At 45.3% G+C, this 18,292-nt stretch overlaps 1 protein-coding gene across 2 annotated transcripts in view; it reads right to left on the bottom strand.

Moving 5' to 3' along the window:
- Positions 1–18,292, bottom strand: part of LOC139269157 (uncharacterized protein KIAA1958) — a 140,609-nt gene that overhangs the window by 9,851 nt on the left and 112,466 nt on the right. Inside the window, exon 4 of one of the 2 annotated variants that reach the window (XM_070888275.1) lies at positions 16,725–17,460. The exons of the other annotated variant lie outside the window; for it this stretch is intronic. Within the exon in view, the coding sequence (XP_070744376.1) occupies positions 16,725–17,460 (736 nt within the window). The remainder of the gene's footprint in view (positions 1–16,724; positions 17,461–18,292) is intronic. 2 annotated transcript variants of the gene reach the window in all.

Below are 18,292 nucleotides of genomic sequence, written 5' to 3'. Positions count from 1 at the left end.
ATGTCCACCTATAATGCTAAATGTAAAATTGAATGGCTTACGTGTACCCATGGAACTGGACACTGGCGCTAGCCAATCCATCGTGAGTAAAAAGATGTTTGAGAGACTGTGGTGCAACAAGGCACTCAGACCAGCCCTGAGCCCCATCCACACGAAACTGAGACCGTACACCAAAGAGCTCATCACTGTTCTGGGCAGCGCCATGGTCAAGGTCACCTACGAGGGCACGGTGCACGAACTGCCACTCTGGATTGTCCCGGGCGATGACTCCACACTACTTGGAAGGAGCTGGCTGGGCAAAATCCGCTGGAACTGGGATGACATCCGAGTGCTATCACATGTCGATGAGGCCTCATGTACCTAGATTCTAAACAAATTTCCTTCCCTTTTTGAGCCAGGCATTGGAAACTTTTCTGGGGCGAAGGTGCGGATCCACTTGGTCCCAGAGGCATGACCCATTCACCACAAGGCGCGAGCGGTACCTCACATGATGAGGGAGAGTGGAAATCGAGCTGGACAGGCTGCAATGCGAGGGCATCATCTCCCCAGTGGAATTCAGCGAGTGGGCCAGCCCGATTGTTCCAGTACTCAAAAGTGATGGGACGGTCAGGATTTGCGATGATTATAAAGTACTATTAATGGTTTCTCGCTACAGGACCAATAGCCGCTACCGAAGGCAGACGACCTATTTGCGACACTGGCAGGAGGCAAGACGTTCACCAAGATTGTCCTGACTTCGGCCTACATGACGCAGGAGCTGGAGGAGTCTTCGAAGGGCCTCACCTGCATCAACATGCACAAGGGACTGTTCACCTACAACAGATGCCGTTTGGAATTCGGTTGGCTGCAGCGATCTTCCAGAGAAACATGGAGGGCCTACTCAAGTCGGTAACACGCACGGTGGGTTTTCAGGACGACATATCGGTGACGGGTAGGGACACTGTTGAGCACCTACAAAACCTGGAGGAGGTCCTCCAGCAACTGGATCGCGTAGGGCTGCAGCTGAAGAAGTCAAAATGTGTCTTCATGGCAACAGAAGTGGAGTTTTTGGGGAGAAAGATCGCGGCGGACGGCATTCAGCCCACAGACGCAAAGACAGAGGCTATCAGGAACGCGCCCAGGACACACAACATCACGGAGCTGCAGTCGTTCCTGGGACTCCTCAACTATTTTGGTAACTTCCTACCGGGGTTAAGCACCCTCTTAGAGCCCCTACCTGTGTTATTGCGTAAAGGTGAGAACTGCGTATGGGGAAAAACCAAGTAATTGCTTTTGAGAAAGCCAGAAATATTTTATGCTCCAACAAGCTGCTTGTATTGTATAACCCGTGTAAAAGACTTGTGCTAGCATGTGATGCATCATCGTACGGAGTCGGGTGTGTTGCGGGGAAGTTGCAACCTATCGCCTATGCCTCCAGGAGCTTGTCTAAGGCCGAGAGGGCCGACAGCATGATTGAGAAAGAGGCATTAGCGTGTGTGTTCGGGGTAAAGAAAATGCATCAGTACCTGTTTGGCCTCAAATTTGAGCTGGAAACCGATCACAAGCCCCTCATATCCCTGTTCGCTGAAAACAAGGGGATAAATACTAATGCCTCAGCCCGCATACAAAGGTGGGCACTCGCACTATCAGCGTATAACTATACCATCCGCCACAGGCCAGGCACAGAGAACTGTGCGGATGCTCTCAGTTGGCTACCATTGCCCACCACGGGGGTGGAAATAGCGCAGCCTGCAAACTTGTTGATGGTGGCACAGCCCGTAGACTTGTTGATGGTCATGGAAGTGTTTGAAAATGATGAATCACCTGTCACGGCCTGCCAGATTAGGACTTGGACCAGCCAAGATCCTCTGCTGTCCCTAGTAAGAAACTGTGTACTGCATGGGAACTGGGCCAGCATCCTCATTGAAATGCAAGAACTAATCAAGCTGTTCCAGCAGCGAAAAGACGAGCTGTCCATTCAGGCAGACTGCCTGTTTCTGGGTAGCACTACGCGGTTACCCCACAAGGGCAGGGGGACGTTCAGCGCGGATCTCCACAGCATACACCCGGGTATAGTAATGATGAAAGCGATAGCCAGATCCCACGTGTGGTGGCCCGGTATCGACTCTGACTTAGAGTCCTGTGTACGGCAATGCAGCGTGTGTGCTCAGTTGAGCAACACGCACAGAGAGGCACCACTAAGTTTGTGGTCCTGGCCCTCCAGACCATGGTTGAGGATCCATGTCGACTAGGCGGGCCCGTTTCTCGGTAAAATGTTCCTGGTGGTGGTGGATGCTTTTTCAAAATGGATTGAATGTGAAATAATGTCGGGAAGCACCGCCACCCCCACCATTGAAAGCCTGAGGGCCATGTTTGTCACCCACGGCCTGCCTGACATACTGGTCAGTGACAATGGGCCATGTTTCACCAGTGCCGAATTAAAAAAATTCATGACCCGCAATGGGGATCAAACATGTCACCTCGGCCCCGTTTAAACCAGCCTCCAATGGGCAGGCAGAGCGGGCAGTACAAACCATCAAACAGAACCTTAAACGAGTCACAGAAGGCTCACTCCAAACCCACCTGTCCAGAGTACTGCTCAGCTACTGCACGAGACCCCACTCGCTCACAGGGGTGTCCCCGGCTGAGCTACTCATGAAAAGGACACTTAAAACCAGACTCTCACTGGTTCACCCCAACCTGCATGGTCAGGTAGAGCAGGCGGCAGCAACAAAATGTAAATGATGGTCGCACCACTGTGTCACGGGAAATTGATCTGAATGACCCTGTGTATGTGCTAAACTATGGACGTGGTCCCAAGTGGATCGCGAGCACTGTGATAGCTAGAGAAGGGAGTAGGGTGTTTGTAGTCAAACTAGGCAATGGACAAATTTGCAGAAAGCACCTGGACCAAACGAGGCTGTGGTTCATAGACTGCCCTGGACAACCCACAGCAGACACCACCTTTTTCGAGCCCACAACACACACCCAAAGGATCAACGACACCACCCCGGACCAGGAAATTGAACCCATCATGCCCAACAGCCCAGCAATGCCAGTCTCACCCAGCAGCCCTGCAGGGCCAACAACACGCCAGCCTAGCGAGGGCACAGCCAACACACCAGAACAGACATTTGTACCGAGGCGGTCCACTAGGGAAAGAAAGGCTCCCAATCACCTTATCTTGCAAATAGTTTTCACTTTGACTTTGGGGGGCGCGGGGGGTGATGTTGTGTATCTGTAAAGCATGCATTCCCATGTTCCGCCACCAGGGAGGCACATCCCCTGAAGTCCCAAGGGATACCAGCATCCCTTGGGAGCACTCTATATAAGCCGGCCCCAAAGGCCTGTTCCTCACTCTGGAGTGTCTTAATAAAGACTGAGGTCACTGTTATTTTAACCTCCCTGTGTGCAGCCTCATCTGTGTTAGGAACACAATAGTTCCCATAGGCTCAATTTTCCCCAAAGCATTTTTTTGGTGTACTTGAAGAGTTACACCCAATTTTTTTGGGGGGGCACAAATACGCCAAAAAAAAAATTGTTCCAAGTTTCCCTGTTGGATTTCTTCATTTTGAGTGGCCTAACCCGACCCTTAGTTTTGGGGGTGGAGCCTTGATCTGCGCCAAAAAGATCGGGCTGCCGTGGTAATCAGGGACTCTCTCTTTTGTGTGTGTGCGTGAGAACCGGGGACCGAGAATGGGACCGGACAGCCTTCGGGCAGGGTTGGAGGTAAGTTGTTGCTCTGTGCTTTTCAATTCTTTCACTGTGTCCAGGCATCTACTGCGCCTCTTTCCTTACCTGCGCCGATTACCTTAACTCTAGGGAAGGTTTTTCTGGAGAGGCAACATACACTGGCCTAATCAGAATTGGAGTAACTCTCAGCTGGCCAAACTTCCCTAATTGGCGTAGGTGGCTGGTTACGCCGCCTTTGGCTGAAAAAAAACTGACTTAAAAAGTCACTTATGCGATATCATTAAAAAACCAAGGGCTAGAAATTTGCCGACTTTACGACAGGGTTTTTTGGCAATATTTCACCATATTTGGTGAAAACCCGGTCAACGGGAAATTCGATGACGTTTTGCGGTGATGCTTTCCACATACCGCTGGAGAGGTGCGCCACCGTGCAAGACCCAAAATAGCGCTTTCGCCAAAAATTTAGCTCGCTCCACACCTGTATTCTGCGCTCAGAATACCGACAGGGAAAAATCTGTCGTTGCAGCCGTGCCAGCAGCGGTAAGTATGAAGACCTGCAAAAAGGCAAGTTAAAGTTTTCATTAATTCTTTTTCAGCGATTTGATAGATAATTGTCTTGTAAATGTTTTGTGAATTTTTTTTTTTCCAATTTATCTTTAGGTGTTTTTCTGCCCTCCCTAGGCCTAACCCGCAGCGTTATCGGCCTCGGAGTAAAGTTGTTGAGGATCGCTGTAGGTACCGCGAATCCTCGTGCAATGCCGATTTTTACTGCTGTGCAAATTAAAGCTTGTATTTACAGCCTGATAGCGAAGCGATAACAGTAATTTGTGAAAAAATACCATTTTCGCTGAGAACCGAATTTCTAGCCCCAAAGTTTTTAAATGGGCTTTCTGTATTTAGGTTTTAGTTTCCCTGAATTGGAGTTAAAAATACTAAAATGTGCTGTGAGCAGGTATATGCTTTTTATAGTCATAAATAACAAAAGGAATGAACTGAGAAAACAACATTGGGAAGTACAAGCATACAATGAAAGAAAGGACTTACATTTATATAGCATCTTTCATGACCTCAAGATGTCCCAAAGCACTTTGCAGCAAATGAAGTATTTTTGAAGTGTAGTCTCTGTTGTAACGTAGGGAAACGTGGCAGACAATTTGCATGCAGCAAGGTCCCACAAACAGCAATGTGATAATTACTAGATAATCTGTATTTTTTTATAAAAGTGATGTTGATTTGGCTTTTCAGCAAAACAATTTTGGAAGAAATGAATGATTTTAATAAACACATAAAGCTGTCTTTACAAAGCACAATGCTAAAAGTATTGGATGAGCAACTTCTCCACTGCCTCCTTTTCCATTGTTATTTGTGTGCAACATTCAACTGAGGGTGCACCTTACGTCAATGTTGACCATTGATAAAGAGATGAAGTGTTACATGCAAGGAATTCATTGTATGGGCTTCTTTGAGATGTTTGAGAGCTTGATAGGCAAATTTGTTCATTGAAATGTTCCCTGCACCAAGCATGCAAATTGGTTGTGTATGTCACATTATGCAGACATTTGACCTTTGTTGGTTTGATCAAGTGTAACGCACAATTTTGGAATGAATCCTTTTTCGGGGAGGAAGGGGGGGCAGGAAGAAATTATAGAAGAATCGTAGAATCTTACAACACAGGAGGTAATTTGGCCCATCGTACCAATGCCGGTGCTTAGAAAGTTATCCAATTAATCACATCTGCCTGCTCTTTCTCCATAGCCCTGCACATTTTTCTTTAAGTATTTATCCAATTCCCTTTTGAAAGTTACTATGGAATCCACTTCCACCGCCCTTCCAGATCATAAGTTGCTGTGTAAATACATTTCTCCTCATCTCCCCTGACTATTTTGTAAATTATCTTAAATCTGTGTCCTCTGGTTACTGACCCTCCTGAGTAGAAACAGTTTCTCCTTATTTACTCTCTCAAAACCATTCATGATTTTGCACACCTCTATTAAATCTTCCCATAACCTTCTCTGCTCTGAGAACCACCCCAGCTTCTCCAGTCTCTCCACATAACTGAAGTCCCGCATCCCTGCTCCATTCTAGTAAATCTCCTCTGCACCCTCTCCAAGGCCTTGATATCCTACCGATAGTGTAGTGCCCAGAATTGGACACAATACTCCAGCTGAGGTCAAATCAGTGATTTAGAAATCACAAAGCTCATTTTATTACTGAAGTGGTGCCATTTCGTTCAGCTGTGTGAAGAGAACAGGCAAATGGTTCTGAGGCTGACTGCGTTCACGAGGAACCAAGTGTCTCGTAAGAGGAGACGTTTCTTCAGTTGCTGAAGTATCTGGAAAATCCACACATGCGGGGATTGGCTGTGGACAGGATTAGGATCACCTGTGATATTAACCCTACCCAGTCGAATTGCCCGCCAACATTTACTGCTTAGGCCCATGAATGAACTGCAACTTTGGCAAGATACTGGAATGTGCCAGTGACCATGAAACTGCTCTAGTAAGGATCAATGCCTTCAGGAGAATTGGTGAAATGTTATTTGAATTTACTTACTCACAAAAGAGTGGGAGGGTTCAATTCTATACCTCTAGTGTTTGCTTTGCTTTTTTTGTGGCCTTGCTAACTTCCGTCACAACTTTGTGATTTTTGTTTTTTTACTCGAGATCCCTTTCTTTGTTCCTCTACCCCACCTAGACTCTCACCCTCCAAGTAATATTCTTCCTACCAAAATGTAACACCTCACATTTATCTGTGTTGAACTTAATTTGCCAATTATATGCCCATTCTGCAAGTTTATTAATGTTTTCCTGTAATTTATTGCAGTCCTTCCTCAGTATTGACTAGCTCCCATAATTTGGTGTTATCCGCAAATTTAGAAATTGTGTTTTTGATTCCAAAGTCTAAATCGTTAATATAAATTGTGAACAACAGTGGTTCCAGCACTCTCATTTTCATAGGCAGTCCCTCGAAATTGAGGAAGACTTCCACTCTAAAAGTGAGTTCTCTGGTGGCTGTACAGTCCAATGCGGGAATTAGTCTCTCCGGAGGTGGGGCAGACAGTGGTTGAAGGAAAGGGGGGTGGGGAGCCTGGTTTGCCTCATGCTCCTTCTGCTATCTGCACTTGATTTCTGCATTCTCTCGGCGACGAGACTCAAGGTGCTCAGCGCCCTCCCAGATGCTTTTCCTCCATTTTGGGCGGTCTTGGGCTAGGGAGGCCCAGGTGCCCGAGGGGATGTTGCATTTTATCAAGGAGGCTTTGTGGGTGTCCCAGCACTGATCCTTGTGGAACACCACTACCCACCTTCTGCCACTGTGAATAGCTATCTTTTAACCCTACTCTCTGCTTTCTGTCTTAAAACCAGCTAGCTATCCATTCTGCTACTTGTCCCCTGACTCTGCATTCTCTGACCTTGTTCATCAGTCTATTATGGGGTACCTTATCAAAGGCCTTTTGAAAATCTAGATAAATTACATCTACTGCATTATCATTGTCTACTCTCTCTGTTACCTCTTCAATGAGGTTGGTCAAGCAAGACTTTCCCTTTTGAAATCAATGCTGACTATTCATTATGTTCTTCTATTTTCTCCTTTAGTAGGGATTCCATTAATTTTCCTACCACCGATATTAAGCTGACTGGTCTATAATTCCTTGGACATATTCTATCCCCCTTCTTGAATATAGGTATTGCGTTAGCTCTCCGCCAGTCCTCTGGCCCCACATCTTTTTCTAACAAATGATTAAATATGTGTAGTAATGCCTCTAGTATCTCTTCTCTAGATTCTTTTAAAATGAGTAAGATGCACTCCATCCGGTGAGTTTCATTAGTATATTAATACAGGTTGAGCGTCCGAAATCCGGTGTTCCAAAATTCGGAATATTCCGGAATCCGGACACCGGGCCGATCCATGACGGGGTCGTCCGGAAACCGGAAAATGTTCCAAAATCCAGACCCCCTCCCCCCCCACCTTGTTCCGGCTTCGCCCGCCCCAGCCCTTGGCAGCCCGACTTCGCCATGGCCCGGGCTCCCCACACTTCCCTCGGCTGCCCGATTCCACTTACCTCGGCCCAGGCAAAGACGTTCCAAAATCCAGAAATATCCAGAATCCGGAACGGCCTCGGTCCCGAGGTTTCTGGATTTCGGACGCTCAACTGTATATCCCCTCTTTATTTTAAATGTACTTATCTCATCGTCCAATGTTATGTCCACCTGTTCTATCTCCCTGGTAAATACTGAAGCAAAATAATTATTTACTATTTCTGCCATCTCTCTATCGTTACCTGTGGTATTATCCTGTCTATCCCTTAATGACCCTATTCCCATCACAACCTTTCTTTTTTGATTAATGTACCTTGATAATTTAATTTCACCTTTGCCTTTCGAATTATTTTTTTGACTTCTCTCGCACACCCCTGCTGTCTATGTACTTAATGTATGCCTCTTTCCTTAACCTCAATTGTTCCTTTGTGACTTTATTCATCAATGGAGTTTCATTAGTTTAGTTTGTTCTTTCCTTATAGCGGAATATATTGTTCCTGCACTCTGTTGAATAACGTTTTAAATGTTTCCCTTTGCTGTTCTACATAGTTGTTTTGGCAACATTGTTGTCCATTTTATTTTCCCCAAGTTCTAGTTTCAGCCCCTCAAAATCAGCTTTTCTCCAATCTATTAACCTGTTTTTTGTCATACTTCCGTCCTCCTCAATTATCATCTTTAAAGCATGTTATATTATGGTCACTATTGCCTAGATGTGCTCCTACTTTTACTTTTCTTACATGCTCGGATTCATTCCCCATTATTAGATCCAATAGCGAATCCTCCCTTGTTGGGCTTTTTACATATTGGGTCAGAAAGAAGTCACATTGTAGGAACTCCATTCCCTTATCCCTTTTACCTACCTCTTCTGTCCAATTAATATCTGGGTAGTTGAAATCCCCCATGAATATTATACTATGTTTTTTACTCATTTCCCTAATTTGTGTGCATAGTTCTTCCTCCACCTCCCTTCCACTATTAGATGGTTTGTAAACCACATCCAATAGTGTGATTGATCCTTTATTATCTTTTATCTCTATCCATATGGATTTTATTTCTGTCTTGCCGATAGCTGCATCACTTTTTTTTTACTGCCATTATGCTTTCCCTAATAAGTACAGCTACTCCACCTCCCCTTTCTCCCCCCTCTATCTTTTCTAAATATGTTATACCCTGCAATGTTTAATTCCCAGTCCTGATTTTTCTGCAGCCATGTCTCAGTAATCCCTACTGTGTCTGGTTCCTCGCAACGCATGATTGCCTCCAGCTCCCCTGATTTATTACTGACATTTTAAACTCATTTTTAATAGGATTTCCTTTCACTCTATGTTCAACCATATTTTTAGACTCCTGTTCTATAACGTTATTGATTCCCTTGTCATCAATGTCCTCCCTTACTTTATTCTTTCCTATGCTCTCTTTTACTGTTTTGTTTATATTTAGGCTGGTTATATTTCTTGTAGATCCCTCCCCCCATCTTACAATTCCACCTCCCTATTTACACTTTCTACTAGGACACGGGTAATTAGAGATTATTACCCTCGAGATCCTGCATTTTTAATTTAGAGCCTAACTCCTGATACTCTTTCAGCAGGACCTTCTCCCTGTTCCTACCTATGTCTTTTATTCCAGCATGAACCACGACAACTGGATTTACCCCTTCCTTTCCAAGTTCCTCTCCAGTCGCCATGAGATATCCCTTACCCTGGCACCGGGTAGGCAACATATCCTTTGGGATTCTCCTTCTTGGCTGCAGAGGATGCTATCTATCCCCCTAATTATAGAGTCCCCTATCACTACCACATTTCTATTCTGCTCTCTTCCCCCTCCCCCCTCCCCCCTGCGGACAGCCTTCTGAGCTACGATGCCTTGGTCTGCATTGTGGCTGTCCTCCCTGCAGTCTTTCTCCTGGTCTTCACAGGTAGCAAGTACATCGTACCTATTGGGCAGGACCAGTGTCTGTGAGACCGCCTTCTCAACCTAAATTCCCGCTACCTGGCTCCCTAATAGTCACAACCTCCCTTTCCTGAACCTGTGTTTTTGTGAATGTATGCATCAATGTGGCTGAAACTGCACAACCTTGGCTCATATAATATTTTGATCTTTAAACGGTTAATTTGTAGCACTAAACAGTCTTTGGAAAACAAACCTGAAGCTTGAATCATACCCAGGACTACAGGATGTATGGAAATGTTGTTACTTTGACAACTTAAAAGGGGATACCAGACATTTTATTAGATACACAACTGTGGTACGCTGAAAAGAACACACACAACAGGAGGATGGACAAGCTGGAGTTTCACATGGGTTTATTTTTGAATAATGTAATCCCAGCGATCCCACATGACCCCAATTCACAAGACTCCAATCTGACTAAGGGGGACAGGGCTAATTAATTAGGAGTCTATGAGATCAGTGAAGAAAATGAAATCCTATCAGTAGTCATGTAAGAAATGCACGGTGACCTGGGGCAGAAGGTAGTTAGCAGAGAGCTCACACGAGTTTGAGAATACTTATTTGCAGTGGTAAGTATTATGGGTTTTCTGTTCACTTAGTGGAAAATGGACCTGTATTTAAATTCCTAACTGTTATACAAAGTAGCTCGGCAGAATTCTGCTGGTTTAACAATGTTAGGTCAACTGTAAGTTACAAGCTTTAAATAGCAGAAGTACAATCTATATTGGAACTCTGAAGGGGAAAAGGAGAAGTGAGAAAAAAATAGTTTTTATAATCATGAACCCTTCAAGTACTACAGTAGCATTTTGCATCAAAGGGAAAATACAAGTTTACAACAGTTTGAGTGAACAGAGTATGAAAACTTTCTATTGATCTCGGCATTTCTCTTAAATCATAGAATTACAGAATGATATAGCATAGAAGGAGGCCATTTGGCCTATCACGCCTTTCCAGGCACTTTGAAAGAGCTATTCAATTAGTGTCACTCCCCATCTCTTTCCCCATAGCCCTGCAAATTTTTCCCCTTCAAGTATTGATCCAATTTCCTTTTGAACGTTATTATTGCATCTACATACACCACACTTTCAGGTGCATTCCAGATCATAACTAGCTGTGTAATTTTTTTTTCCTCATGTCGCCTCTGCTTCTTTTGTCAGTTACCTTAAATCTGTACCCTCTGGTTACCAACTCTTCTGCCACTGGAAACAGTTTCTCCATATTAACTCTGTTAAAATGCTTCATGATTCTGAATACCTCCTATCAAATCTCCCCATAACCTTCTCTGCTCGAAGGAGAACAACCCGTTTTCCGAGTCTCTGCACATAACTGAAGTTTTTCATCCCTGGTACCATCCTAGTAAATCTTCACTGCACCCTCTCCCTGGCCCTAACATCTTTCGTAAAGTGTGGTGCCCAGAATTGGACACAATACTATAGCTGGGGAATAACCTGTGTTTTAGAAAGGATTAATAGAAAGATTTGCATTTATATAGCGCCTTTCATAGAAACATAGAAAATAGGTGCAGGAGTAGGCCATTCGGCCCTTCGAGCTTGCACCACTATTCAATATGATCATGGCTGATCATGCAACTTCAGTACCCCATTCCTGCTTTCACTCCATACCCCTTGATCCCTTTAGCCGTAAGGGCCATATCTAACTCCCTTTTGAATATATCTAATGAACTGGCCTCAACAACTTTCTGTGGTAGAGAAGTCCACAGTTCACAATTCTCTGAGTGAAGAAGTTTTTCCTCATCTCGGTCGTAAATGGCTTACCCCTTATCCTTAGACTGTGATCCCTGGTTCTGGACTTCCCCAACATCGGGAACATTCTTCCTGCATCTAACCTGTCCAATCCCGTCAGAATTTTATATGTTTCTATGAGATCCCCTCTCATTCTTCTAAATTCCAGTGAATACAAGCCCAGTCGATCCAGTCTTTCTTCATATGTCAGTCCTGCCATCCCGGGAATCAGTCTGGTGAACCTTCGCTGCACTCCCTCAATAGCAAGAATGTCCTTCCTCAGATTTGGAGACCAAAACTGCACACAGTACTCAAGGTGTGGCCTCACCAAGGCCCTGTACAACTGCAGTAAGACCTCCCTGCTCCTATACTCAAATCCCCTCGCTATGAAGGCCAGCATGCCATTTGCTTTCTTTACTGCCTGCTGTACCTGTATGCCTACCTTCAATGACTGATGTACCATGACACCCAGGTCTCGTTGCACCTCCCCTTTTACTACTCTGTCACCATTCAGATAATAATCTGCCTTCCTGTTTTTTCCACCAAAGTGGATAACCTCACATGTATCCACATTATACTGCATCTGCCATGCATTTGCCCATCACCTAACCTGTCCAAGTCCCCCTGCAGCTTCCTAGCATCCTCTTCACAGCTCTAACTGCCACCCAGCTTAGTGTCATCTGCAAACTAGGAGATATTACATTCAATTCCTTCGTCTAAATCATTAATGCATATTGTAAATAGCTGGGGTCCCAGCACTGAACCTTGCAGCACCCCACTAGTCACTGCCTGCCATTCAGAAAAGAACCCATTTATTCCCACTCTTTGCTTCCTGTCTGCCAACCAGTTCTCTATCCACGTCAATATATTACCCCCAATACCATGTGCCTTAATTTTGCACACTAATCTCCTGTGTGGGACCTTGTCAAAAGCTTTTTGAAAGTCCAAATACACCACATCCACTGGTTCTCCCTTATCCACTCTACTAGTTACATCCTCAAAAAACTCTAAGATTTGTCAAACATGATTTCCCTTTCATTAATCCATGCTGACTTGGACCTATCTTGTCACTGCTTTCCAAATGCGCTGCTATTACATCTTTAATAATTGATTCCAGCATTTTCCCCACCACCGATGTCAGGCTAACCGGTCTATAATACCCTGTTTTTTCTCTCCCTCCTTTTTTAAAAAGTGGGGTTACATTAGCTACCCTCCAATCCATAGGAACTGAACCAGAGTTCATGGAATGTTGGAAAATGATCACCAATGCATCCACTTTTTCTAGGGCCACTTCCTTAAGTACTCTGGGATGCAGACTATCAGGCCCTGGAAATTTATCGGCTTTCAGCCCCTTCAATTTCCCTAACACCATTTCCTGACTAATAAGGATTTCCCTCAGCTCCCCCTTCCCGCTGGACCCTTGGTCCCCTAGTATTTTCGGGAGGTTATTCGTGTCTTCCTTAGTGATGACAGAACCAAAGTATTTGTTCAATTGATCTGCCATTTCCTTGTTTCCCATTATGAATTCACCTGATTCTGACTGCAAGGGACCTACATTAGTCTTCACTAATCTTTTTCTCTTCACATATCTATAGAAGCTTTTGCTGTCAGTTTTTGTTCCCTGCAAGCTTACTTTCATACTCTATTTTTCCCTCTCCTAATTAAACTCTTAGTCCTCCTCTGCTGAATTCTAAATTTCTCCCAGTCCTCAGCTTTGCTGCTTTTTCTGGCCAATTTATATGCCTCTTCCTTGGATTTAATTTCCCTTGTTAGCCACGGTTGAACCACCTTCCCTTTTTTATTCTCACGACCACTGGACGTCCCAAAGTGCTTTAAGGAAGGGCATCCAAAGCTAGAGCTCCCTGGTAGAGAGATTAAAATGAAACATAAAAAGGAGGCTTATGATAAATGTCTGGTTCATAATACAGCACAGAACAAAGCTGAATACAAAAAGTATAGGGGTGAACTAAAAAAGGAAATAAGAGGGGCAAAGAGAGTGTATGAGAATAAATTAGTGGGCAACATAAAAGGGAACCCAAAAGTCTTATAAACAGACAAGTAATAAAAGGGTAGTCAAAGGAAGGGTTGGGCCGATTAGGCGACCAAAAAGGAGATCTTCTTGTGGAGGCAGAGGGCATGGCCGAGGTACGAAATACTTTGCGCGTGTCTTCACTAAAGAAGGGGATGCTGCCAATGTCACAGTAAAGGAGGAGGTAGTAGAGAATTTGGATAGGATAAAATAGATATAGAGGAGGTAGTAAAATGGTTGGCAGCGCTCAAAGTAGAAAAGTCACCCAGTCTGGATGGGATGCATCCTAGGTTGCTGAGGGAAGTAAGGGTGGAAATTGGGGAGACTCTGGCCACAATCTTCCAATCCGCCTAAGATATTGGAGTGGAGAGGGATAAACCCAGCAACTACAGGTCAGTCAGCCCATCGGTGGTGGGAAAACATTTACAAACATTAATCAGAGACAAAATTAATTGGCACTTGGAAAAATAGTAGTTAATAAATGAAAGCCAGCACAGATTTGTTAAAGGCAATTTGTGTTTGACTAACTTGAGTTATTTGATGAAGTAACCGAGGGGGTCGATGAGGATAGTGCGGTTGATGTGCAACTTTCAAAGGGCGTTTGATAAAGTACCACATAATAGACTTGCTAGCAGAATAGAAACCCATGGAATTAAAGGGGCAGTGGACTAAGGGACAGAAGTTGGCGAAGGGACAGAAAGCAGAATAGTGGTGCATGATTGTTTTTCAGACTGGAGGAAAGTGTAACCCAACCCCCTGCCTCATTTCTCCAGCCACGTGTTAACCTGTCATATCTTACTCCTCCTAAACTCACTGGTACGGGACACTGGGAGTAATCCAGAGATTACTACTTTTGAGGTCCTGTTCTTTAACTTCCTCCCTAACTCCTGAAACTCTGTGTAGCACTTCTACCTTTCTTCCTGCCTGGACCACGACTTTTGGCTGTTCCCCTTCACCTCGCAGAATGTTCTGCCGCCGTTCAGTGATGTCCTTTACCTTGGCACCAGTGAGGCAACAGACCATGCGGGACCCACATAGTCTGTTGCAGAAACACCAGTCTATCTCCTGATTATTGAATCCCCTATGAACACTGCATTTCTACATTTTGTGTGTCCTCCTGAGCAGTCAATTGCCCCAACGTGTCGTGGGTATGCTCTAGACTGTACTTTCCCCAAAGGTGTCGTCACCCTCACCGGTATTCAGCACTGAAAGTGCTACATTACCAGAGGATTCCTGTGCTGCCTGCCTCTTCCTACCCTGTCGAATGGCCACCCACTCGCTATCCTCCTGAACTCTCTATACTGCGGGGTGACCACCTCTTGGAACTTGCGCTCCAGGAAATTCTCAGCCCCCCCCGTATGCCTTACAGTGACTCCAGCCGCTCCTCAAGCTCAGAAATCCTAAGCTCGAGTTTGAGCAACTGGAGGCACTTCCTGCACATGTAGTTATCCAGGACACATGAAGTCCTGGAGTTCCCATATGGCACAGGAACTGCAGGCAACGGGTCTTAGCTGTCTCATCATTTTGTTTAAAGTCTATCTACAACAACAACAAGCATTTATATAGTCATTGGAACATTACGAAACAAAATGACACTGGGCCACAAAGAAATATTAGGACAGATCACCAAAAGCTTGGTCAAAGAGGTAGGTTTTATGGAGCATCTTAAAGGAGGAGCGAGCGGAAGAGAGAGGGGCAGAGAGGTTTAGGGAGAGAATTTCAGAGCAGAGGGCCCAGGAATCTGAAGGCACGTCCGCCAACGGTGGAGCAATTAAAACTGGATGCACAAGAGGCCAGAATTGGAGGAGAGCAGAGATATCGGTGGGTTGAAGAGCTGGAGGAGGTTACAGAGATAGGCAGGAGCGAGGCTGTGGAAGGATTTGAAAACAAGGGTGAGAATTTTAAAATCGAGTCATTGCCAGACCAGGAGCCAATATAGGTCAACGAGCACAGGGACGATGTGTGAATGGGACTTGAAGCGAATTAAGATACGGGCCGCAGAGTTTTCGATTAGTTCATTAATGGAGGGTGGGAGATTGGAGGCCGGTCAGGATAGCATTGGAATAGTCAAGTCTAGATGTATCAAAGGCATGGATGAGGCTTTCAGCAGCAGATGGGCAGGGGCGGAGACAGGCGATGTTATGGAGGTGGAAATAGGCGGTCTTGGTGTGGTTTGTAGCTCATCTCAGGGTCAAAAAAGGTGCCAAGGTTACGACCGACCTGGTTCAGCCTCATACAGTGACTAGGGAAGGGGATGGAGTTGTTGCTTAGGGAACGAAGTTCGTGCCGGGGACATAAGGCAATGGCTTTGGCCTTCCCAATATCTAGTTGGAGGAAATTTCTACTCATCTGGGACTGGATGCCGAGCAAGCAGCGTGACAAATTAGAGACAGTGAAGGGGCCGAGGGAGGTGGTGGTGAGGTAGAGCTGGATGTGGTCAGCGTACATGTAGAACTTGACATGTTTTCGGATGTTTGTGTTACATGTATATACGTGTTTAGTTTAGCATCCCCTGGTATTATTTATGTATACCAGATTTTTATTTAATGCAATTCGGGTCCCTTTAATGTTGGTATCCCCTGCTTAGTTAATTTTAATTTTATCCCCTTAGATCTAATTAATGACTCTGATTATTTAGATATTTATTTATTTACTGTTCCCCCTCTGCACCAAATTCCTGTCATCACTCAGTTAAGCAAGCCACTTTGTTCAGAAGATTCGCCCAACTCTCATCAAGTTCTGTGCTTTTGCAAATACCCCTTCAGAAACACATTAGTTACAACTGGTCAGTCAACTTTCAGTCCCGATAATTAACAGCTAGTGAGCGACCCACTTACATCTGATTGACTTTTTAAAAAACTGCAAGTCAGTGACAGTTAAGAAATCCAGGTTAAATTTCAGTTTGCTAAAAACACACTTTTTGCACTACTCACCCACTACTTACCAGTGAATTCCCACTCTCACCAAATTCCTGCAGCAATAGGAGTTTACAGGGTTTTTTTTTTTAAAACAGAGGTTAAATGACAGGTTTTTTTTGAAGCTGTAATGAAAATACTGTAACAAAAGGATTATGGATGATTAAATGAGTATCTATTGCTCCCTTCCGAATAAAATCACATAGTTTTTCTACTTGCTATCCGTATTATTATTTCCCCCCTTTATTAGAAGTTCTACATTGAAAACACTCTTTTGGTCCAAAGGACGCAGACTTTCTTCAGCTGTTGGTAGAAAGGAATTTTCCTGGTTTGAGAAGAGAAGCCTGAGTGAAGGACACAAAGGTGAAGCTCTCACTTTGCTCAAGCCTGACTTTCTTTGCTAGTTTGGGGACCACGGCCCTGAGGGAACGTAGACCCATCCGCTGCTCCTCAAACCACACGTTGTCCAGCTGGGAGAAGTCCTTCCTGGCCACGAGGTAAAAGGGCGACTTGGGATCGCGCTGGCTCAGCGGCCGGTGGGTGTACATGTATTTATACAGCAGGCAGTACGGGCACCTCTTGAGTCCTTCCGAGTGCTCGTGGTAGATCTGCCCAAAGCACAGCTTGTTGCTGCAGACCTTGCTCTCTCTTTTGACCATGTCAGTCCGGGCAAAGAAGGGCCTGTTCTCTGCATCCTTCAGCAGCTCAATGTCCCCATACATGAGGTCCACGTGCTCCTGCAAGGTTCTCATGTTGAAGTACTGGCTGTTGAACTTCACCACCACACTCAGCAAAGCCACCGGGTTGGCATCGCCCAGGTAGCCGGCCTGCCACATCTCCTCCTCGTCCTGGCCGGAGAAGTAGATGATGTTGCGGGATCGCGAGCCGGACATACCCGCTTTGTTCAGCAGCCGCAGTTTGTCCTTCAGCTTCTGGGTGGAGGACTTGAAGATGGCGTCGCCAATCGAGAAGCCCACGTTGCCGTTCTTCAGCACACGGTCCAGGCCACGCCGGATGGCGTGGAGGGAGGTGGCCAGGAAGTCGGAGCCGTCAGTCTTCCTCACGGTCACGTAGAAGTCCTCCAGTAGCTCGTTGAGTTTCGCAGGCGGAATCTTTAACGGAGAGAGAACAGGAAGTAAGTAAACGCTGAAATCACATAACTCCTCCAACATGCTTCCCTTTACGCGCACTCTCCTCCTCACCTGGAAGGTGCTGGCTCATGATTGAGGTGCAGTTCCATCGGCTCCAAGTACCTTGCCCAAGTACCTATTCTTCAAGTGTCAGTCTAGACAGTCAGCAGTCCATTTGGTCCTGGAGGCATCAGGGTGAAACCTGATCCAGTCCCCGCCCATGCACTTTCCTACAGTTGCCACTAGATACTGATCAGGAGCAGGGACACCGTCTGCTATTCCCCCACAGTAGGCTGGCAATACTTCCACCACTGCAGTATCCCTATCCACTGCCCTCGCAGACAACTCTCTAACTCCGCTCGGAATGGGGATCAAACCTGGGCCTGTCACATCCACTGAGCTATCAGGCCAGCCCACTGCTTGCTCTTGGGCATTATATTTGTCGTGACTTTTTCTTTGAAGGTATTTTACCCATCTTTTGGGATGGGACATGTTGAGGGGGAAATTGATTTGTTGTCTCATTGCTCAGTGCATCTAAACATTATAAGGTGGTAGAAAACAAAGCAAATGGGATGCTGGTTATATTGCCCCATCGGCTGGATTCAAATTGCCAGAAGTCACACTGAAAGCTATACAGAATCCTTGGTCAGATTACACCTGTACATTACTGGTCACTGATCTGTTCCGAACTGCCTCTCTATACCAATGAGGCTGATCGTGGGCGTCAGAGGAGGAGCTACTAGGAACTATGGAGCTCACTCTTGAAGAGATGATCCTGAGGGGATCTCAAAAATTATGCGAGATATTTAATGAC

This window comes from Pristiophorus japonicus, chromosome 1, assembly GCF_044704955.1.
Source record: "Pristiophorus japonicus isolate sPriJap1 chromosome 1, sPriJap1.hap1, whole genome shotgun sequence".
Classification (NCBI taxonomy): Eukaryota; Metazoa; Chordata; class Chondrichthyes; family Pristiophoridae; genus Pristiophorus; species Pristiophorus japonicus.
Note: the sequence above shows the minus strand (reverse complement) of the source record. Positions and strands in the feature narration are given on the sequence as shown.